Here is a 25,270-nt window from a genome sequence, read left to right on the forward strand (position 1 = left end):
TTGAGTCTATTTCACCCTGTATGTGTTACAAGTCTACTAGTATGGTCTTGAGTCCTCAGCTGGATTTATTCATTTTTCTGGTGTCATATCTTTGCTGCCCATTTCCGCTGTTTCCATCATCATTGGTTGCTCCTTTGAGTGTAATGGAAGATCATAGGATAGGGGAGGGGAGGCGACTTAGTCATGTGGTTCCACAAGGGTGTGACCCTGGATGTGTCATTTCATCTCTGTAGGCCTCTTTTTATTGAGTCGTAAAATGTAAATCCAAAAGCAGAGTCTCTTTGTGTTTCTTCTACTTTAAATACTGTAAACATGATTTTGTATAAAATGTCTTTTATTCCATTCATTTCAGCTTTTACCTTTTATTAGCACGTGTTTATTAGTTCATACTGATTCCATTCCTTGTGTGAGTTGGTCCATGCATGTAGCATATCTGGATTCTTCTTTTGCCTCCCCCTCCCTGAACTCCTGATCCCCTTCTCATGTGGAAAGGATCTGTCTCCCTACTTTATTATCTTTTATTTTACTCTTTATTTATATTTTGTGTTTCTCATATAAAAGAAACCATGTGTTCTTTATGCTTTGTGTGTGGTGACTTTAGCTGAATCTTTTCTTAGTTCTCCTAAATTCATGCAAGTTTTATACTTCATATGATGTCCCAAGTTAAAAGTAGAGCTAATGCACCTGCCAAAACAAACCTGTCTCCCTTCCCCAGCTGACTGAAGGTAAAGCAAGCATTATAGTAGGAGAATAATATTTTACTGCAAGTGCGCATTTCAGTTTAGGATGGGAGGGTCTCTATTTTGGCATTAGAGATAGAGGAGGTCTTGAGGCTGTCAGAACATTGACATTTAAGTAAGTCATAGTTACACATTTCCACCTGTCCTTCACTGTGTGAGCCTCACACTGGTCTTCTGGGTGTAGCAGGATCTCTAAGCTTACTGAGAACTTTGTTGAGCCTTACACCAGCTGTCGAGCTTGACATTCTAATGCATTATATGGATGGGCCGAGGAAATCTTTCCTTCTCCTCATGTTACAGTCTGCACTTGGAGAAATAAATCCATTCCCTTTGACAGCAACTAAAGATGACAGAGCTTCCCCCTATTGTTCAGTTCATTCAGATTTACTTAATTTTTTTTCCTATGTATAGTTACAGTGTATATAATTTTTACAGTACTGTGAATGCGAAACTGAATACACATAGTAAGAATAGGAAATTATTAGTTAAAATTTAATAACTTTAATCAAGTTTTGGTGAAGTCCATTTAGAATCATTCTGACTTTTAAATTTAGCTTTTATTGTGTATCATTTTTCTTGAGGAACGCATTGATGAATAATTTTGCATTTGTGTATGTTGGAAGTTATATTTTTTAAATCCAAGAAGTTTGCCCAGGATAGATTATTTGTAGAATTGTACCTGGACAACCTTGCAAGTCTGTCTCCTTTTGCATTCAAGTGGTGATATTATTTTTTATTTGTAGTACTATGCCAAGACTCAAGTTAGATAATGTAAATTACATTTTTAGCCTACTATGTAGGATGATGATACTTAATGAAAATAATTGTTGTGGTGCAGTGTCTGCTATAGAAATTTCCTAACAAATATTTAAAATGTAGCATCTTTTTGTATGTTCACATACTGACACCACTAGATTACAGCATCATCCAAGTTAATTTTTATAAATGGGAAAAGACAGTTAAAATGGTGGTTTTTTAGGGTTTGGGTCAGTATCTAGTGTGGCAATATGGCTTTTCAGTGTCACACAATATCCATGTATTTTGTGTAGGCAGAGCCTGCCCTTTGGCTGACACCCAACTGATACTACTAAGTAAATTTGACTTAGACTTTATGGGCATTTCAGCCAGCTGAGCAGTTACTTTTTTGGGGGGAGGAAATCACTTTATGCACTTTCGGCAAAGATTTGAATCATATAATACAGATGATTTTAACTCTTTTCTACATGTTATCAAATTTCTCCATTAAATTTAAACCGAGAGCTTAAATATACTTTTAAATTCTCAACAAACCAAGGAGATGATTATAATAATGAAAAATTTTTGCCAAAAATTGTTGCTTTAGAATTCTTTTTTTGCGTATGTGTGGCATACTATGTCCAAGTCTATTAATACTAATTTATGCTAAAGCATTTAATTCATTCATAATTATATTCTAATCTTTATATTCTTACCAATAGAAGCAGCCAATTCTCTAACAAGCATAACAGTAACTATAGTAAGACCTTAAATGTTGAATATCATATAACTTTAAGTTGTTGTCTAAGTTGCTTTACTCTGGTTTTCTAAAAAATAAACCATTGTAGGTTATGAATCATTTTTCCTTTATAGCACAATCATGGTTTAATGAAGACTTAGCAGAAAAAAAATTAATGTTTTTCAATGTACTTCATATTTGTATGGTGTTTTATATCCATTATTTCACTTAATCATATTAACAACTCCATGTAGTTGGTACCATTGTTATTATTCTCAAGAACATTGAACTCTGTGGACTCTAGAAGTCTGATGAACACCATCCCTGGAAAGAGGTTCCGGAGAGGAAGAATAGACTCTGGCTTTGGCTGAGAGAGGTTTCAGCAGTGGGGATGTATTTATGTGCTGATGTATTAATGTAAGATTAAAACTTACCCTGTTGTTTACCTACAGAACTATGGAGATGGGACTCCCTATGACCACATGACCAGCAGGGACCTTGGGTCACATGACAATCTCTCTCCACCTTTTGTCAATTCCAGAATACAAAGTAAGACTAAAATTTTACATTAATTCATTCTGAGTGTTTATGTTTTATTACAGAAGGGGAACCTGTGCTTCAAACAGAGCCCTAATATTTTGGGACTTGAATATTTAGCCAGCTTTTTAAAATCACAGAAAAATATTCCTAACCTGTGCTTGTTAAAAACATTTAGGAAACTAAGTTTTACAGTTATGTGGAGTGAAATCATTTCAGTGTTGCTGAATCTCTGTGGAAATGTTGACTTCCTTAGACAAAGCAGTTATACCACGTTCAGTGTTGCAGTGATAATTTTCTTGGATGAGGTGGACAAAGTCAAAGAGGTGAATATTTAAAGTATCATTGAGGTTGTTGGTTGGCAAGGACATATGCTTAGCTGTGAATTTTTATTTTTGGAGTATGGAAATAAAATACTGTCAATGGGTTTAGTTTGCTTAAATCAGGGTAGTGCATTCAGGTTCAGTTGTAAAGCCTGATAGTATGTTATCAAGGTGTAAACTTCAGAGCTAATTGTCGGCAGATCCCGATTTGAAGCGAGGTACAGTCTGTCTGTTGTATCAATCTGTCTGAGACTTTCTATCATGATGTTCATACTGCTGTTCTTAGTATATTTTTCTGCTTTTGACTACTTTGTAGAGATGTTTGTTAAACAGCAGTAACCAGAGGAATGAAAAGATAAATGTGTAGTGGCTTAGAAGGTCCCCATAGCTGGATACTTCAGTTTTGATTAAAAAATGATCTTTCTTTTAGTAAATGTGAGTGCTTAACAGTATTAGTAAGTCTGTCAACCTGGCCAAATTTTACTGGGAATCTGTCAATAAATGAAGTTAGATTTCATACTATGAGCTGTGTACCATTCTCCAAGGAAAACACACAACAATAGTTGTGTCGTTCTGTAATTGTAACTGGAAATGCTTATAAAGAATTTCCTTGTTTTTTAAGCCATGAAAGCTACAGCAGTTACTTAAAATATGGGTACTGTCTTACTTACAGATTTTTTTTTCCAAAAATCATCATCAAGTTAGTCATTTAACACAAAATCATAAAGAGTATGTTTGTGTCTTTGACTGTCACCCTAAGTTTGAGTACCATGAAGTTGTATTTGATCACCAGTTGTTCTTATTTTTGTGATCTTTTTGACTTCAGAATGGTGAATTTTATTTTTAAATGTTAACATTGTAAAGAAAATGAGAATCCTATCTCTGCATCAGTTGTCAATAGGGAAGTCCACCAACCCTTCTGTTTCTAAGATATGTAGAAACACATGATGAAATATATTTTTCAATTTAGGTTTTTAAGGACAGTTTTGGACACTTCATTGCCAATGGGAATGATTTTAATTCTAACACCTTTGCTTTTCTGTTCCTCTATACAGTTTCATAAAATAAGGTTAAAGATTAATTTGAAAATGAGTCTTTAAAAATAGCAACTAAAAATATACTAACTTCCTTAGAATATTCTAAAGTTATCCTCAGATGTGCTAAAGTAAATAAAATACCTTAAATAAATATCTACTTATATTTAGAAATTTGTTACATATGCAAAAAAAAAAAAAAAAAAACCTTAAAGAACAACTTAATAAGTTAGTATTACAAAACATACCAAGCAATAGAAATGTATTAAATGATTGCTTTTTTGTGTGTTTCCTGATGGGCATCTGCTTTACAAACCAAATTAGTTTTTCAATCCAAACAGTATTTAAAATATAAGTGGGCCGACAGTCTAGAGCGGAGAGAGCTGATTCTTTTCACTTGGTTGTTGTTTAAGCTGAAAATCCATGTCAGCTTTGCTCTTTCATGCTGTCTGCCCTCCTTCCCATTAAACTCTTAAATATGGAGGCCAAGACAGTCTCTTGCATTGTAATAGGAAATGCTACTATGTTCGCGAGGCTCCCACCCACTGTTCCCAATGAAAGGCCTTCTCTGTTAGATAAGCTGTCTGGTCTGAAACATGGCTCTTTATTGTTTACAAACTGCTACATTTTCCACCTCAAGCAGATTTTTGCACAGAAAAGAATTGTGCTTGGGCTAAATGGTTTATCAGACATTTAACGGGGCAGTGTCAGACTTGGGTCAGAGGAGTCGCCCTCAGAGCGACAGGGCACTGTGCAGTGTGCAGAAAAAGAAAGGGTAGAAAGACATTGAAGCAAGTATGAAATACCTTACATTTTTGGTTTAGAGAAGAATTGAGAGAATATTTTTAGTTAGCTGACAGTGATGTTGCTGAAAAACTTTGCCTAATCCTGTAATTTCTCGTATCCCAAATGCCTTCTTGATGGACTTGGGTGTCTCAGGGCTAGACTCAGGGAACAAAGATTCTCATTGGTTTTTTTCTATGATGCTGTTCATTTAAAATGAAACTAGATTTAGATGAGCTGTGTTAGGTATTTACTGTATTGTTCTTTTCTAGAAATTAGAGAACCTGTTTGCAAATGGAGATAAAGGCAAAATAAGACCTTTAGAGGACAATTTGAATTTAGAGACTGAGCGCTGTATTCTACACTGTTCTTGGGTCCAAATTCATTTTCAACTCTTCAAACCATTGTGGGTGTTTTCCCTGTTTCAAAGTAAGATACTAGTTTTGGGTAACAGTCTATTCTCACAATCTTCGACTGGTTTTCATTAAAACTACAAAGGATTTCTTTACATTTCAGATACTTAATTCTGCCATGGTATTACATTGAGTAAAAGCTATAGCATCAGAAATAAATCAGCCACTTTATTGGAGCAGATTCTCTATTGTCAAATCAATCAAGCCTGTGACTGAATTAGGCGTCTGCTACAGAAATAAGTGACACTAATTTTACGGGGAAGGGTTATTAACTGCAGATGACCTGATTTTTTGGGGGGGATGTCTAACCTGTTTATTTAGTAATGTTTTATTATATTGCAAGGGAATAAAAATGTATTGTGCTACTCTCTCCTATTGGGAATGAGTTGTTATTATATGCTCTATTTCAATTTTATGCAAAGTGGCATATAAGTAATAAGAGTAATAAAGTATTATTTTTTTAGAACTAAGTATATCTGAAAATAATACCCTGTTTCATAGCTTGTGAATCACTAAAGTAAAAATAAACACACATGTGCTTATATGTGTGTGCACATACAGGCTCATATACTCACAAATGTATCTATTTTGCTAAAAGTATTACTGATATTTCTTGGTCTATAAGATTGCCCTTACTCATTACATTTCAATGTCTAGTGATAGTTGTCAGACAGAATTTCAGTGGTTGACATTGTGTAAATCTTTGAAAGAAAAATGTAAGTGAAATAAAAACAAGCTTCTAAATAAAAAAAAAATAGATACAGATGGCTTTTTGGAGGTTTTTTTTTTTTTTTTTTAATGTGGAAAGGTTTCTGCAAGGATGGAGTGACCACAGGGCTTGTTGCCTGCACCGCCAGGTTGCACACTGGTCTTACCTGGTCCTTCGTAAGTGCCAGTCATTGCTTGCCCTGGGTAGATACATGCCATTTTGCATTTGCCTTAGGTGGAATTCCATGTACTCTTTGTATCCGCAGAAAACAAATCACTTTGTTCTGGTGACTGTTTGTAATGGTGGTAGTGTATCCTTGATCTGTTAGAAACTTATTCACTGTATTTTTAAACCAGTTTGGTTGGACCTTCACAGGTAGACAGTGGAGTAATTATCACAATATGCAAATTGGACTCAGGGACTCTGGATTGAGTCTTGTATCTTTTGAGAGGATTATTTTTATACTGTTCACCAGTTTGAAATTCTGGCCAAAATTATATACAAAGAATACAGAGTTTTAAAAACATCTCTGCCTTATTTGGTCATCCATTAAACTTTTTCAAGTTATTCTGCAAATATTTTTACAATGGCAGACAGTATACATTCTGGTTAAAACTCTTTGATCCAAGGAAGAATCCAAGCATGTATTTTTCTTCTATTGTTCCAGAGCTTTAATTGAAAAGCAGATTGTTTGAGGATAAGTAAGCATGTTGCCCAGTAAGATTATCTACATGAATTGGTGACCAAAGGATATGAAAAGTGATACTTTTGTGCAGTTGGGCGCAGCTTAGTTCGACCTCAGCTGCTGTGTTTTAACATGTCTCATTGTGAGAAGCTCGGTTTCCTTACTGTGGTATTTGGTTTTAGTCCTCTAATGGTACTGTACTAGGGCACTAAATAATTCACCAGCATAGGGTAACTGGTTTCTAAACTAGCTCAGTGGAACATTTTACTGCAGGATTAGTTTGAGGTTTCAGGCAGAACTGAAGAAAGCTTCTGGCTTATAGGATGACCTTTGAATCTCATCTGGGTTAGCGGTTGATATTTTGATTTGGTTACTGTGGTCATATTGTGACAGCTGCTAGCTCATTATAATTCAGTTCCACTGCTCCGTTTGCCTAGCAGGAATTTAGGTTTGTATTACTTCGGAGTGTTTATGGCTACCCTGAGTTTAGCCCAGCATAAAGGTGAAGTGTTGTGAGTGTTTTCAAATCCCAGTGGCAGAGGCAAGTGCCACAGCCCTCTTGTAAAGTGGCCAGTGGGAGTAGATGCTAATGTACAGAGTTTTTCGTTATGTTGAAAAACTGAAAATACCCGGTGAATCAGTTCTTAGCAGGAAAACTGTTTTTGGAAACCTTCATGTACAAAGGGAAAGCATGACCACAAAGAAACATAATCTTTTCAAAGCGCCAGTAGGCTTTTACTTGCCTTCTGGGTCAGATGGGTTTTGCATGCAGAAATGTAAATATTAGAAAATAGCAAAAGTTATACAGTAATACTAATCATTTAGTGACCAAGAGTTCAGAGGTCAGGAGGCATTTAAGTGACCTCATGCATATAGAATTGTGAATATAGTTGTCACCTCTGGAAATTTTACTTTTCAAGAGTTCTGAAGACAGAGGAGTAGGCTGCTTGTAAAGTCGTTAGAGACACTGCTTTGTGCACTTCTAGTGTCTGTTCTCTTTTGTTGCATTTGTGATAAAACCCAGGACCCTGCACATGCTAGGCAAGTGCGCTACCATAAGCTTCTTCCCTCACCCTGGTATGTTTTTGATGGTATTTTTTATCTTGAAGTTATTTGAGTATCATGTGTTGGGTTGATAATGTAATACTGGCTATTTTTGAAAGAAATCTTTAATAAATGACTTATTTGATTTTATTTTCTTTATGAGAGTTTTGATTTTCTTTAGTATGTTAAATTTCCTCTTGAAATACTAGCAAATATAACTGTTTTGGGTGTCATCACAAATTGTTCTAGACATCTTGACTCTTTATGTAAGGCAGAGAGTCAGCAAGCCGAAGTTTTCTAGAGTTTTGCTATACCTGCCAGTGGGTATCATTTCGTTTCAGCATCTTTAAACATCTGAGGGCAGACCAGTCCTTTGGATAGTCTCTGAGGTCATTTCCTCCTCTGGTGACCCATTGATCTTTTGGTTATACCACTTTTTTCCTGAAACTATATTTTATATTTAAAATGGTTTTATTGCTTCTATTTCATTAATCTCTATCTTGTGAACTCTTTCAAATAACTTAATTATGGTGCATTTTCCAAATTAATTTCTTAAAGCTCAATGTGATGACTGCAAATCAAGTCATTCTAAATCTCTAAGGAATTAGGTGGGTTTGGAATAAATAATAATTTAGTAGTTTGAATCTCTAGAAAAAATTATGCCTAGGTTTGTGATTGTTACATGGTTAAAGGACTTCAATAAATGGCTGTTAGTGGTTTAATACATAAATAAGTCATGGAATCAGTTATATAGGGTTTAAAACCTGAATGAAAAGCCCATAAATTGAAATCTGGACTATATCTTACTGCATTAGCAAGAAAACCCTAAACCAAAGTCAGACATACAGAATTCGGTTTTTATTTTACAGCTTTACGTCTTTCCCTCTACAGAATATTTTCTTAATGTTGGGATATGGCTCATGTTACAGCATGGTAGATTTCAGTTTTTAGTGTACACATGCACCAAAGATTATTTGATGTTTAAGAGGTAATAAATGAAACCAATAATATTTTGAAAGACTATTGAAAAAAAAGTTGATTGCTCTCAGTATTTAGATAATTTCTTTCCCTTTGTCCAGTCAGTGAACATTTCTGTTCTTTCATTAGTTTTGCTTCCTTTACATTTTAGTGCCTACCCTTTGACACAACACAATTAATGCAATAACGGTCAGTCTGCTTACTAAACCTGTTACAGAATTTAGAAGAACTTTTAAGCAGAAAAAATATTACTTGAAACTGAAAAAAAAAAACCATATGTGTGAGCCTTCTAGATACCACAGGAAGACTTATCACAGGGAAAATTACTGACCCTAAGATAATTAAATTATTTAAAATTCACATAATAGTAAAAATCAGTTTGGATCAGTTAGGAATGCTTTTGCTTGGAAGCAGTGGAATATTTAACCAGCAGTTGTTTAAAAATAAATTTTCTAGGAGTCTGGGAGCAGGCCACTGCTAGATTTGGTTTGCAGTTCAGCCATGTCAAGACTGGTGGCTCTTTTGTCCTTCCCTCATCATCTCAAGATTGTCACAGCTTCAAATGCTGAGTTTGAGAGGGAGTTTAACGGTGTCTGTCCTGCCCACTCCCCAGGTCACCTGGCTGCAGAGGCAGGCAGTATAAACTGATGAGAGATGACAGTGGGGAATTAATACTGGCATTACCAACTCATGGTGTTTGATTCACGGTTTACTATTTTTCAAGAAAAATTATGTAACTTTTTATTGGATAGTTTTGAAAATTAAGAACCCCATAATAAAATATAAAACACATGTCTTAATTTTAAATTCTGATCAGCAAAATTAGAGTGAAAGATAAGGACAGGGAGTAGATATAAAAGTGTTAAAGAGGAAGACAGAGAAAGGGTAGGCATGGGAGTAGCAGATGGGGAAAAAGCATTTGAGACTTATTTCATGTACACATTCAAGGTCTGAGCCTGCATTACCCAGAATTCATCTCTTAGGTCTTTGTCTTGACCCCTGCCAACCTGTACAGAGTGCCTTGGTAGTGTAGCAGGTTTTCAGCTCTGATGGTTTATGGCAAAGCCAAAGGCCAGTCTCAGTCCCACTGCATCTTTCATGCCTCTTCAGAGCAAGCCTGGCCCCCGACAGTGGCATGGTGCTAGGTCAAGACTTCTTTCCCCCTGACCAACGGCCTCCAGCTGGCTGCCGTGCCACTGTGGAACACTCAACAAGAATGCCCACAGCCTGGAGCAACAGGATATTTCGTTTACTGTATACATTGTTGTATTTGTGGATTTTCAACAGGGAGAATTAAGTACAGTCATTTGAAGACACTTATTTTCGTTCCAAAACTGGGTGAAGGTGAGAGCTGGATCCAACTTTTGGTCAGAAGTTTCCCAGCCCTGTTGAACGGCATCCTGGCAGAGGTCAGGTGGATGAGAACCTAGGCACAGGGCGGACCTTCTTGGCAGACAGGATGTGAATTAAACAGTGCTGTTTTTATTTAGTAGAAAAGTCTTTGCTCTAAGTTTTTAATTGGGAAAAGGGTTTGAATTTTGCATAACCTTGACACAACATGTCTGTGCGAGCATTAATCAGTACCTGCTTGACCTCACGAGGGCCAGCATTTGCTAAGGCCCTCATTGCCCGGACACCTAGAGAATGATGTCAGCGTGGTTCACTGGTATGTGAACCTGACATCTCTGAACACTGTGTGGACCTCATGTGTCCCGATGACTTTTAAGACAAATGAGACTGTTTGCTTTGCATGTTACCTCCCATTAGAGCTAGAGAAGCTGAAAAGTTCAATTCTAAGCACCGCGTGTTTTACGAGGCCCCTTGGCATTGCTCCCACTGTAGGTCATTTCACCCATAGTCTTGGTTTTTGCCCTTCATGCTAATGGGATATTGAGCAAACATGTTATGAGTTCCAACTTGTTACATTGGTGAGGACACTGACGCTGACCATACCTTCTCCCGAGAGCATCGTGAGAGGCTGGACAACTCCGCGTACTTTCTGACTGTGCTCTGCTCCGTGACTCTTGTGGCAGTGAGGATCTCCACTGTCATTTTTTGTCTGATTAATGAATTGAAAAATCAAGAGTTTGAGTCTTGAGTACTAGCGATTTAAAAAATACATTTATGTTCTAATGAGATTAGAACAGAAGGCAGGAACCAGGTGAAGGGAGTGTAGAGTGCTCAGTTCCGTAAACATGGACACCAAATGGAAAGATTTCTTTCTTAGCCTGTCTGAAAAAACAATAATCTGATAAAATAAGTACCTCATAGGTTCAGATACGTCCGGATGTGAAATGCTTGCTTGCTGCTATTTTTCTTTTACTTTAAATATTCTTAAGTTCATTGTTACCCGTAGCTGGCTAGTCCAGGTGACCCAGGAATGAAAGGAGATTTCTTTGGTTGAATACAAAGATTCAACCAAATCTTAGGTGATTTGGATAATGGAGTCGCTACAAAGTACGATACTTTTCATCAGAGGGTATTTTTTACAAATTTCTTCCATATTCTCAAGAATGTCCCATAGACACTGTATTCTCCCTCAGTTTTTCCTTTTTTGGAGAAGAAGTTGAAAGTTGCCACTGTGTGATCTTTTTCTTTCAATCTCTCTACTCTCAAGAATTTCTAGAGAAATATGGTCTAGAGGAACCATATTCGAATATAAAGAGGAATTTAATGGACTGCATTTCATTTCCTTTTGTAATGTATCAGGCCTGGGAACTATCACAAAGCGTATGGCACATACATCATGTTTAAATTCAAGCTTTATTTCTGAGCTTAATAAGACCCAATTTTCTTTTTTTATTTAAGAGGAAAAAGAGAAAAACACAAAACAAAACAAAGCAGTGTAAGGTTACACATAATACATAACTACAAAAAAAAAAACATAACAGTAAGAAATCACCTGTTAATAGATTACATAATATCATCTTGGAAATAGTTGCTCAAATCACAGTATCAAAGAATACAAAGTAGACATTCAAACGGAGAGACTGCAAACAGCTGTGTTCAATGATCCAAAAACATTAATATAGTCAGCTATTTAACATCCCTAAACACACTTGTTGTTATATCCGTTAGAGCTCTTTTTTTTTCCCCTCCCTCTCTTTTTTATAACAAAATTTATACATTTATAAGACCCAATTTTCATCTTCTTGATGTTTGTTTTTTTAATCACTCCTAAATTTCTTGGCATGTTTATTAACAGGAAAATTGTGACGAAACACCACTGTAAACTGGCATAAAATATAGTAGGTTACATAGTTTATATTTAATGTAAAGCATTTAAAGCTTAATATCACAAAAACCTTTATTGGAGTGATTGGTTTGGTCAAAGTGCTATGCAAACTTGAACATCATGTAGTGAAATTTGGCTGAATGCGGGAGTGATTAAGTAAAACCGAATGAAAATAGGAAATATGTAATATCTGATAAAATTTGGTGGAGAAGGGTGGTACAAAAGAAGTGTGAAGGATGAGTGAAAGAGACTCACAAAAAGCTAACTTTAGAGTGTTCAGATCACAAAATAGGATGTCATATTCTTATATTTTTCTCTGTGGTGTGGTTGCCTGAGTGTCCAAAATTACTAGGTTACCAAGTCTGCATTCCTTTCTCTCACGTTGGTGTGCAGACCAGGTTGCACTCTTAACAGTTCAGTAGCCAAATCTGAATCCTTGGGTTGCAGTCTGAATTCTTTATGTGTAACTGATTGTACTTAATTGAGCAATACCAAATTATGGAGGAAAACTTCTTAGTGACCATGTCTCCTTCAGAACTTTCAGAGGCATTGGAAAGGAGCTTAACATTCCTATTTTTGGAACTTTTGACAGTTGGTTCCTGACAAAATTATACACGTACTTTATATTGTTTTTAATGTGTTGTTTTCCATTGTGTATATTTGCATTTTCTTTATCAAAAGTCACAAATATTATTTGGAAATTGACATGTAGTGATCACCAATATTTTAAATGCCTTGGCAGATTGCTATGGATAGTGTCTATTAGCATGTTCTTAGAAAACTAGGTAAATGGTAGTTTACTGAATGGTCTTTATGTGATCTTGTACAGGACTTTTTAAAAATTCAGTTTCCTTTTATTCTGACCTAACCCCGGGTGTCGTGGTCAAGGGGAAATCTCTGAATTTTTTTGTGTCCTCAGGTAAAACAGTTCTAATTATGCGTACTTCTGTGGGATTATGTTTTTCATTTAATGCCAAGCTCTGTGTATAGTCTGAACACCAACTGAAAATAAAACCAAAGAAAGCAGCCTTGCCTCGTGGTCTTTTGAAGGTGTCTAAATAGTTAATGAGATTTTGCCCCTTACCCTCATGAGTTCCATTTGGTTCTGTAATAAAAATTTATGGCTGTTCTCTCAGCTGAGCTGATATAGTTTAAGAGTGGAATTGAGTTCACACCTGCTCTAGCATAAAAAGAAGCCACTCTTTGTGACTTCTGTAAAACATTCGGAGAGCAGAGTAAAGAGTCTCACAATCTCTACAGTTGCCACAGCACAGTAATGCTCCTCACAAATGCTTTTAAAAGCTGCTTTGTAGATTGGCTTTCCTTTGCTGCTGTTGTCCACAGTTAGGTGCCCTCCCTGAGTTCCTGCGCTCTTCAAGGTAGAATGGAATTGTGGAAATGCTTTTGGGTTTTGTAGGCAGAGGGTCTGCATTGCCACAGTAAAGTGTGCATATGGGGAAATCTTTGCATTTGCTAGGCTATTTAGCTGTGCAGGACATGCTCCATTAGTCAGGCAACATACAATGGCTTTTCTGACTGTCCTAGTTAAGGGGCAGGATGTGTAAAGTGTATGCTTAGGTGGGTAATTAATAATTAGTGTAGGCTTGTACGGCTGTAATAGAATATATAAATTTCAGCACCTGTTAAGTTTTATCAGAGGGAATCACCACCTTTCCTTGCAGTGAGGAAAGATTCGTCCCCACAGAGCAAAAAATGCTTCCTGTGCATGTAAAACATCTTCATGACTAAAGGAAGATTGATTTTATATCAAGTAGTATTTTACATAGTCACTGGGATTAGAAGACCTATTTTAGAAGTCAGATTTAAGGAACATCCTAAAATAATACTATTTTGTGTGGATTTGCCCATACGAATGGTATAAATCTCAAAACACTGCTTTGAAAAAAATATTTTGGTGTTTTCTAGTATTGGGGGACTGTTTACATGTCAAAGAAGTGACCTTCACCTCTACTTCAACATTATCCCCCCACAAAACAATGGATGTTGGTTGTTCATTTCATGACTTCAGCACAAAGAGATACTCAGAACGAGAACCCTTGCTACAGACTGAGTTGGAAAGGTAGAGATGATGAAACAGATCCCCAGTTCAGTTTTTGGCTTAGTATATTGTAAGTAGTTTTTACACTTCATGGCTTAGCTGTCTTGATTTTCAGACAGAGAGGAAGAGCTTCTTGACAGCTGTAATCGAAAGGGAAAATTGCATATTTTTGAAAGCACAGCAGCTAGCTTACTACTTTAGAAGCTTTACTGGGTGCTTGATCAGTAAAATTAATGTGTTATGAATATATCTGCAATCATATGTGTGGGTATTTGTGTTTGTATTTTTAAAAACCATGTATAGACTAAACTAGTCATGGTAGTGCATGCCTATAATCCTAGCACTCCAGGAGGCTGAAGCAAGAGGATTTTAAGTTCAAGCCTGGCCTGGTTTAGTGGGCCCTTGTCTCAAAATTTAAAAAAAAAGGGCTAGAGATATACCCTGATGCTTAGGCCCTGAATTTAATCTCTAGTATGCTCCTTTCCCAAAAGAGAGATTCAGTTGTACTTACAAGGTCAAAATGATAAACTTACCAAAATGATAAACTTTAGTACACAAATTAGTCTTTGGTTCATCCAATCATTTATTCAACAAATACACGTGGAAAGTTTCCGATAAAAACAAGTTTCTAGTTAGGTGTATCACAGTGACATGCCACTGTTCTTTCCGTCAGCACATTCTATGGAAAGCATCAGATAGAGTCAGACGATTATAATTCAGGGCACCAGGTAAATAATGAGCATGGACCCAGAGTAGATTACTAGATTACTTCTCCCTACCCAGCTAACAGCATCCACATTGGTACCAGGCATCTACTGTGTACTTTGGACATATCATACTTTTTACTTCTTATGAAGAGCTTCCTTGGTCTTATTATTTCCATTTTACAGAGGGGGCAACTGAGGATCCGAGGGGTCAGGTTACTCTGTCTTGTGTTGCGTAGACAGTAAACTGTGGAGCCCAGATTCAAAGCTAGATGTGCGAACTCTACAGCTCCTGCCTCACCAATTCCTGCACTGTCTCCATTAGGAGAATATGGGAAGAATCCCCAGAAGTCCTATAGCAATTAAACCTGTGTTCAGCTGCAACTAATAGAATGCCTGGTAGCGGGTTAGTCATATAAAGTGGCCTTTTTTTAAAAAAAATTCTTTTTAAGGAGATATCAGGAGGCAGGAGGTTTACTACATGTATTTAGTGAGTCAGTGTTGCATTTTTTCCTTTCTGCTTGGATTCATAGCATACTGATTTGTTGTATCCTTCAGCTATTTCTCTTGAATTTCATGCAAGATGGCTGATGAGCACATGATTTCAGGACAGGAATAGGGAGAGTGTAGACCCATGCCTACCATATTCCTCCATTCCATGATAGGGGAGAAAAGCTTTCCCAGAAACCTAGCACTTCACCTAGCAACTCATTGGCCAGATCTTCAACAGACATCTGAGCAGAGCTGCCAGGGAGGCTGGGAAAGTGAACTCTGTAGTGTTGATTCTGCAGCTCAAGGCATGCAAGAGAGAAGGTAGCTGGTAATGGCCACTAAATCATGGGTTCTACAGAGGAGTTGTTATACATGAGCTAAATCTTTAAGTGACTTAGGACCGTCTAGGTATAAGAAAGAAAGATATATTTTAGCGGAGCTGTTGGAGCTGGAAGCTGGAATAGAAAGCCTGGAATACTGTGGTTCTGAAAGATTGAGGCACAGTTCCACAGGAGATAGGATGGAAATTGAAGCTTGTCAGAAAAATGAAGAGTATGGTAGGTGAAAGAAGGTCAGTTTTCCCTGAAGTGTGTGGACTACCCAAGGGTTGGTTCTAAATATTAAAAACATCTGATCTCTGGTTTAGAACAACCACTTAAGTAACTGTGATAGGTTGCAACTTGAGAGTTAAAAGATTAGATTACTGAGGATGTGATTATAGCGGTTTTAAGACAAAATGATGAAAGATTACACCAAATCAGGAGTAATGGGGATGAAGAAGAGGCTATGGATTTGAGTGATATTAAAATGATGGAAATGATTGGACTTGGCAACTGATTGATAAGGGAGAGGTCACTATTGATTTCCTGATGCCTTGTCACCTGCTGAATGACAGTGCCATGCATTAAGATTTGGACTCTGAGAGAAGTAAGTTTGAGGGGATTAAGATGGTAAATGCTGCTTTGGATGTAATAAATTTTTTCAGATATTTGTGGATAGCAGATTTGTGGTTCTGGGAGAAGATTGCAGTTTTGGCACCCAACAGCTCATTTTTATTAGTGAAATTTTAGAATGAGATAAACTACCCAGAGAGAAAAGTGAGTCTATTTTGGATTAATGATTTTGATCTTAACATTTTTAAACTGAAAATTCTTCTAGCGTGTACCCCCACCCATCAACATGCTGGCTTCAAGAAAACTGATTAACTCTTGTTTGATCAATAATCATTTTCACTGTTACATGTAATCACTTATCACTAACATACCCCATGTCTCTTGGCCAGCCCCTTGCTCCATCACCCCAGGGCACGCCTTCTTCTGCTTGGTCGTTCCTGTTCCTTGCATTAGAGAGGCAACTACTGATGAGGCTAGAGAAGTCCTACTGATGAGGCAGTTTATTTCCTTTTGACAGCCATACTTAGCAGAAAGTTCTCGATTCTGTGGCTGTCTACGGCACCAGTTCTGAAGCTAAGTAGTGTCAAGTATTGTCTTGCTTTGTATACATTTTTTGAGGACATACCTCACTTGTCTCAACAGTATTACAGGAAAATACTGAGCATATCATAGAACATGGTTTAAACCCATCCTGTACTCCTGGTCATTATTCTATGCATGTGTTCTAGTGGGACTTTTTCCCTCTTTTTAACTGGTGAATTTAACTAGGATTTACCTTAATATTCCAAAACTAATTTGGTCTTTTTGGGTTTACTTTCATTTTTAATATTTTATAATCAAAGATTGCATTTATTCATTCAAGTTTTAGAAGTGGTCCAAAAATGTAATTTTTCTTTTTTTAAACATTAATTGGTGTACAACTAGGATATCTATTTACTTGTGTGGAATGGAGTTTTACATTTAGTCTAGATTACCTAGTTTTTCCTTTTTGGTTTTGGTCTGCAAATGTGCCATAATTGCATATTTCCCTTCTGTTGACAAGAAAGCAGGCTGGGATCATGCAGTCCTGGGTTAAAATTCCTTTACTGCTTGTGTAATCTTATTTATGTCATTTTCCTTGCCGTGGTTCCCTAATATGTACTTGAAGGTAATTATCAAATCATTTTTTAAAAAGATTATCAGGTGAAATAAATGAGGCAATGCACAGCTAATACTTAGATCACTTAGAACACCACAAACATGTGATAATTATTCACCATTATTATTACAGGGGATACAAGGAGTTGTGGTTGGTATTTCTATAATTGTTGAACCTTTACTGTCAGTTGCATAAAACATTTTTTTTTCTACCATTAGTGGAAGAAGCAAATGTTTTATCATTCACCAAGTTTACCATGCCATAGATGGCATATATATAGTAATGATCTGCCTACTTTATTGAGCCTCATTAAAAAATAGCTAAAAACAACAATAATAAACCTTGAAACTACCTGGACAAAATTCCTCCTTGTCCCTTTATCTGCATTTGATTTTAAGATAAAGGTTTATAAGATGTGTTAGGTGTTAAGTTATAGATGTTAAAGGTTATATGAAAACCTGGGTTTACACCAATAGTAGGTAGCTCTTTGCCAGGGAATGCCTTTAAATATTAAAGACTCAGAAAATTAGACTCATGACAGATCTCAGCAACATAGTTCTGTGGCAAATAAGGCTCCTGGAGAGCAGTATGTGAGCTCCCAGGGAAATTTCAAGAAGTTGGTATTTGGGGCATACCCAGAGAGCTAGGCACACTCAGAGGAAGTAAATGCATTAGTACCCAACAATCTGCTTTAAAAGCAGGGACCTGATATAAAGTCTAGGTTGACCAGAGCCATGGTCAAGTTGTTTTCATTGTAAGCTGTCACAGCTTACTTGTGACAAGTTCTCAGGTACAGCAGCTCACACTTGGCACTGGTAGGTGTCCCACTGGAGGACTGTTCTTTAGCTTTCTGTTTGGTCACAAAAACATGAATGATCATGTGAAAAGCTAAACCATCTAGATTCGTCATACCAGTGTGTAGGACTTATGTAGTCTCTGACCTTGTTGCAGCCTAGGGTTCCAAAAGGAAAGAGGCCTTCCGGTGTTGTCATTCTGGACTGTGACAAAGTTATTTGCACATCTGTGGAAACACAAAAGTAATTCCATGAACCTAGCTTTAATTCTGCTCATGTACTTACATAAGGAATTTGGTCTGCTGCCATCGAGTGATGAGAGCTAACGATTCTGCAATTTGAGGTTTCTTCTTTAGCTTATTATCTGTAAGATTTGAAAGGTGCCTTCTTAGGAAGCATTCAGTTTTTCCTGTAACTTTCAAAAATCATTCTGACTTATGTGTCACCTTTTGCATTGGTACCCATTGCTAACACTAAGTCTTAGGAGAACTGAGACTTGTGACTAATAATTTTTGGAGATTGACAAGGTCTTAGAATTTATTCAATTACTACCTTTTTACAGAGCAAAGAAGGTTACATTTTTCCCTTTCATAGATGGACAAATGAAGACCTTTAAAATAAAGCATACTTCCCTTTCTTTCATTTTCTGATAACCCGCAGCAAAAACGCTTCCTGGTTTTCTTTTGAACCGCCTTGTTTTAAAAATCAAATTCAAGACCAACATGATTCTGCCTGCAGAGCAAAGCTATCTGCCTTTTTAGAAAATCTGGGTGGTTAAATTGGAAACACGTTCTGCACATGGTTTAGCAGTTAGTAGCCTGGAAAATGACCCAATAGCCAAGATAGTTTTTTTAATCTTCATTGTAAGTGCTTGTTTAAAGTTTAAGCCTGTAATTGACTATTTTATACATTGTTCATTGTTAATTCTTTTCAGGCTATTATAGTTTTGTAAATACATTGCCTGCTAAGTTGTGTCAGTGGAGGAACATTAGTGCTATGAGAAAACTCAGTTAAATGTGTGCTTAAAAGCATTACTAATTAGTGCTTGGGACTGGATCACCGTGATTTCTTAGTGATCCTAGAAAAGTCACTTTCTATTTGTTCAGATTTTTCACTTTCTTAAAATGCATATGATTTGTTTTTGATGAAAGAACGCCACATAAAAACATACTATGCTGTGACCTGCTGAATTGTTGTACTTACTGGTGGCTGTTTCACCCAGTATTATTATTTTGGCTCTTTTAGTCTATTCCACATTATAGGAGCAAAATTGTTCTACTTTTTACTTTTATTTAGTAGATGATACCTAACAGATAACTTAAGCTATAATATTTTAAGTTGTTTGAACAAATCATTTTTAATACATGTATTACCTGCAGTTTATTGTATTTTGATAGATGCGGTAGTATTAATCAGGAAATAGATGTGCTTCCTGATACTTAAACTGTAACTGCTTGATTTTCAATCTTTATTTTTTTGATATGGAGACAAAGACATCATTTGATATTATAAGTAGAAACTAATACTGGCAGATAATTAAAGGTTATAAAAATTACAGTTCAAAAGGAGTTAAATTCTGCCTATCAGGTAGTAAAAAAGAGTATGGACATAACCATGGTGGGAGATAATGGGATGGATAAAATGGGATACATCCTTATATGACGAAGAAAGAAAAATAATGATTGTGAATGTACTGAACGTAGCTAAAGCTATTTATCATTATGTACAAGTGGAAACTTACATAAAACCCCTCTTGATTAAGTTTTATCTGAAACAAAGGATATGATTGGAAGAGTAGAATAGGAGAGTATTTTAAGAGCATGATGATGATCTAGCTAGAGGCTTTAAAAGTGTGTGGTCAAACTAGACAAGGGAAAAAATAGGTAGGAAGCTTAATTTGGCTATGTAAATTTGTGACACATGCAAGAGTTTGGACTTACGGGTTGTTGTGCCAGATTTGGTCATCAAATGATGCTTTTCATAGAAAATATTATCTGAAGAATTGATTGAAATACTGAAAAATGCCGGATGTGCAGGCGGAACTGTTTTTTCTATGCCTTGAAACACAGTGTAACAGTCGGCCTTGATGGTTAGAGCCTATGAAGCAGGATGAAAAAAAGGAGTATGAGCTAAAGGAAAAAGGCTCGTAGAGAGAGAGAACAGACACGAATTCATTCAGTAAGCAAGTACCCCAAAAGTTAGGCTTTTATAAGATTAGTATAGGAATCAATGCACCATAAAAAATTTCAACTGTCAGGCTAGCAGGATTGGAAACTGGAGAGCACAGAGCAATTATTTATTAAGAAAGAGGCACAGTTGACATCAAGTGTTATAGAGAAGGAGGCTGCATGATTACAGGAAGATATTGAGAAAATGAATAAAAAAACCCAAATTAAGAGTGGAAAAAGAAAGATAACCTAGGAGATCTTGATAAATAGTAATGAACTGTCTCCCTCAAAATGCCTAACGAATAGGAAGTCCAAAAAGTGGCTTGTCAAAATGCAGAGATAAAGAAAGGATAATTTATTGACAAGCAATGGAGACACTCCTAAAAAATAAATGAATTTTTCACTTCAGTGTTCACAAAGGAGGATGGGGTACAGATGCCAGAGAGAAACATAAATTTCCCAGGGGAGAAAGAAGAAATACAAAAGAAATCAGAATCATGCAGAAACAGGTGATCAAGGGGTGAGACGCAAACTAATAAAACCCTAAAGCTTAGCAGTGTTTATCTGCAAATCTTCAAGAAGTTAGATGAATGAAGAAGATGCTGGGCAGAAGAAAAGCAAGTAACTTTGTTTCTTAGAGTGGTTGGGAATACATAGGTTTGGATTAGTTGAACTTCATTGTAATTTGTCTTTAAAGGCAGTAAGACAGTATACTTTAAAAACACACTAAGTGGTATTGAACAGCTAAGATATCTTTCCTCCCAAATTTTCAGTCTTTTAGAGTAACCCCACTATGCAGTGTTTAATGTTTGTTACGAATTTATTACATCTTGTTTCAGGGAATTCACCCACTTATTGACTGGTCAGTATTTATTGGGTGAATCCAAACAGTGTAGATCCTGCAAAATGGGGCAAACGATTAACATGTCCTAATGGTCTTTGAAATGAGCTAACTTGCAAATGCTAATAGGACAAATGGAAGAGCAGAGGATGCTAAAATAGAACTTTGATATTACGGGTTTCCCTGTATCCCATTATTTCCCATGGTCCTTATAACTCAATACGAAGGTGTATCTCCTTCTTCATAATGTGTTGCCGTGACCCCTGAGTTCTATAAGGAAATGTGACCACATCTTAGGGGTTTTCAGCCTTGCTGTCCACCATTTCCCTGTAGGCCTTTCATATAGTACCGGTGTCTGGGCTCCATCTGCACAGAGCCCTCTGGAGCTCCTGGCGAGGATCCAGGCACCTATAATTTTAACACAAATCTCTGACCTACAAATTACTTCAAAGAATTCTTTTAGTTTTCAAAACTGTTAATTTTTCTGGAACTAAGTACTTATTTTTAAATTCTTCTATTTCTTTTTCACTCAGTAGAAGTGAGTCATCACCTACTTAGCACCTAATTATTTACCGTGAGGATATTTTCGTACCACCTATTAGTAACTTTTCTAAGTAAAAAAAAAAAACTGTAATATTTAATATGTCAAAATATGCATACTTCCACTGAGAAAAAGGAAGGTGAAATGATCTCTATTTTTTCCTTCTAATTCTCTATTAAACTGATACATTTAATCTAATGGTGTTAAAGGTTTCCATCTGTAATAATTTTGTGAACGATAGACTTTAATTGTTGAAGATTCATTCACAGTTAAACATTGTATATTTGTGGCAGTAATAATTTTTCCTATATTAAAGGAAAAAATTGTTGACAGTTTTACTAATTTAGAGGAAGGACAAGCCCAATTAGAGGAGAGTTAACACTATAAATATTTCTAAAAGAACATCCTGTCTATAGCTAAAACTGAATGACACAGAAGAGGGACAGTTAGAGACATATTTAAGGATAGTATAAAATTATCTTCCAAATGAGTTGAAGGCAAATATGATTTTACTGAGTATTTGGAAGATTTTGTTTTATTGTATAATACTATTCCTGCGATGCTGTCTGACTTATTTTATACAATAAAATACTTTTAACTGTTAACCTGTTTTGAAAAAGAGAAACAAATCATCTAGTTATTATAGTTTATTTTATGAAATTTTATGGTTGTTAATCTGTTAACTGGTGATGTGGGTAATAAAAATATTTCCTTATGTATTCTGTCACCTCTGGATGCATACATACAGTTGTATCTTTGGATGCAGGATTTTCACGAGCAAGGAATGTTTTGATCACATTGTGGGTACAGAGCTGTGCCCAAGCTGCCGAGAGATTGTGTCATAGCTGGCTCCCAACTCACAACGGTGGTCTAACTAATTGATAGACCTTTATCTACAGATTTCACATATTTTCTGTTTCACTTCTTCAATGCTTCTACTGAATTCTGTATATTTTAATAAAATTAACATATAAGGGAAATTCATTTTAAGATTGCTGTATATTTTGTACTATGTGGCTCAAAGGAGAAGACGAATACATGACATTTAGATTTTTTTACACTGTACTTGTTTTCATATGTCATTGTATATTTTATTTTCCATCAAAAATATGATTAGGCTGCATTTATTTAGAATTTTTGAGGGTTGAAAACACAGCCTTTATAGAAAATTAAAGATTTTTATTTTAGTAAATAATTAAATCACTAGACACATACAGTTATTTCTCAGGATATTTAGTAACGATTCCTTTGCCTGTGAACTTACTTATTTATTTATTTATTTATTTATTTATTTATTTTTGAGATGAGGTCTCACTCTGTAGAGTTCAGGTTGGTCTTGAACTCACTACAGCCCAGGCTGGCCCCAGTCTTGTGGTGATCTTCCTACCTTAGCCTCTGTGCTGGGATTACAGATTTGTACCACCAGGCCTGGCTGCCCATTAACTTCTTTTCTTACCACACAATCTTGATTGGTGGAACTTTTTATTTGATGGCATATCCTACTGTAAATGGTTCAAAGGTACCCATAACATAGAAAGGCTCAAAAATGTAGTGCTTGATTGCATTTTATATTATATTTTTCTTAGCTTATTTTACTGATTATTGTCAGTTTCTTTCAATAAAGATAGCTGTTTCCTGCACATATTAATATTCAGTCTTTAGGTCATTCATTAATTCATTAATTTGATTCCTCAAATACTTACTGAGCAGTAGCCTTGTGTCAAGTACTTGTTCAGTTTAGTGCTACAGCTCCATTGTTTATTACCACATATTCGGAGGTACTTTCTGTCTGGTCGGACAGATAGGAAGTAAAAAATAGACAGAGGAGATGGAAGGGACGTAGCACAGAGGAAGTCAGGAAAATTGATTGTTGAAGTTCAGATCCTGGTTATCACAGGGTGGCAGCCAGACCGAAAGAGCCTACTCAAGGTATGGCTCCATGTCTGCAAGAGCCAGAAGTCAGAGAAAGGATTTTGTGTCTTCTGCCAAGCACTGGAGAAGGGAAGATGTGAGCAAAGAGCTTTGCAGGTACAAGAGAGGGGTCCCCTCAAGAGGGGCTCTGTGAGCCATATTCTGTAACCGTTGCTCATTTAGCAAATGTGCATTCCCAACGTTACGTCTCAGGTATTTGTGGTGCATCATGCAACAAGACAGAAAATAATGCCTGCCCTCATGGAGCTTTTATTCTAGCAGGATGAGACAAAGGGTAAACATGTTGCTAGTAGTTTTGAATGTGGTCCAGCAGCCTGTGTAGTTCAAATGATTACAGATTCAGGATTTGGCAGTTATCACTGAGCCAAATCAAAAGCAATTTAATAAAAATAATCTTGTAATCATTTCCAGCCTTGAGATGATGACTGTAGATAGACTTACTAGATTTATAACCTGTTGTATTTACAGGGCAAGTTGGAATTTACCTATAAATTTTTTTCTATCACTCACTTTGTATTAAAATTTGGGGTAAACATAAACCTATCACTTTCAAGGAAAAGTACTGAGTTTCAATTCAGATTCATCAGATAAATACCCAAGAATAGAGGACTTACTTGTAACACTAGGGGAAGACAACTTGGGAGATGATTGATATGGATGGATTGTCATGTGTTTTTGGTTTTATAACATGTCATAATCAGAATTCTTCCTTGAAGTATTTGAACAATATTACTAAATATAAATCTCATTTTTATCATCAAAAATATTATTTATAGTGATTGGAACTAGACATTTACTTATCACTCAGGATTAGTTGTTTCAAATAAGAAATTTGATGCATTTTTTTTCTGGTGGAATTAATAAAGTACAAAGAGGATGCCAGAAGATGTAGGAGAAATACAGGGGAGCCAAGTGAATAAAGAATGGTTTGTTTAAATTTACCGTATAATTGTAAGAGCATTGAATGAAACTATCCCATGTCTGAATAGTGTTTGAAAAAATTGATTGCACTCTGGCAATCTTGGGCTAATTTGTTTTGTTTCATTTAGACTAAAAGTAGCAAGTGGGTAAAAATTATTCTGTAAAGGACTGGAAAAATACTCCAGCGTAACAGCTGAAGAGGAAATGACTCTGTCAGAGTCACGCACATGGATGATTGGGTGCATAAAGAACATAAGCAGAGAGAAAGGTGCAGAGGGAAGAGGTCATAAAGCCCAGGAAGCTCCCTTGGAACTAAAATATAATAGCAGAAGTGCAAGCCTTGGTTGGGACCACCAAGCTGATGTGCTGGATTTTCTTTTTTAGCATAATACAAGTATCTGCAGTTGGAAATGCATCACACTTCTTGTATAGATGTGGCTATCAGCAGCAGCAGCACACACAGTGGGATGCATTTGGAAAGACATTTTATCTTGTGACTCTCTAATCTCTGTCTGTAGCTCTCAAGGTGTGTGTTTCAAAAGAGTCCTGATCAAGTCCCAGGCTTTGTATCTGTAGTACAAATATAAAGCTTACTTGTCTGCGTAAAAGCAAAGTAAATCCATGCTCTGCCAGCACTAAATACTAAATACTGACAGTGACCTTTGTCCAACAGTGTCCATGATGGGTATTACTAATATCCATAAATATTTATCGATATTATCCTGTCTGGTAACAATAGTCACTGTTTGTCTTGCTCTTACTACATGCTAAGTACTGGTGTTATTTGCCTACTTTATCTTTTGGCTGTCTTTTGCAAGAAGCACTTATCCTT

The 25,270-nt window shown here is 36.3% G+C and overlaps 1 protein-coding gene across 7 annotated transcripts in view; it reads left to right on the forward strand.

Annotated features, from left to right (window-relative positions):
• Tcf4 (transcription factor 4) overlaps positions 1–25,270 on the forward strand; it is a 331,213-nt gene that overhangs the window by 112,799 nt on the left and 193,144 nt on the right. For all 7 annotated transcript variants that reach the window (XM_063231576.1, XM_063231579.1, XM_063231575.1 and 4 more), the window contains exon 5: positions 2,667–2,763. In XM_063231576.1, the coding sequence (XP_063087646.1) occupies positions 2,667–2,763 (97 nt within the window). The remainder of the gene's footprint in view (positions 1–2,666; positions 2,764–25,270) is intronic.

This window comes from Cavia porcellus, unplaced genomic scaffold (assembly GCF_034190915.1).
Source record: "Cavia porcellus strain 051 isolate PalLab524CR breed Dunkin Hartley unplaced genomic scaffold, mCavPor4.1 scaffold_20, whole genome shotgun sequence".
NCBI lineage: Eukaryota > Metazoa > Chordata > Mammalia > Rodentia > Caviidae > Cavia > Cavia porcellus.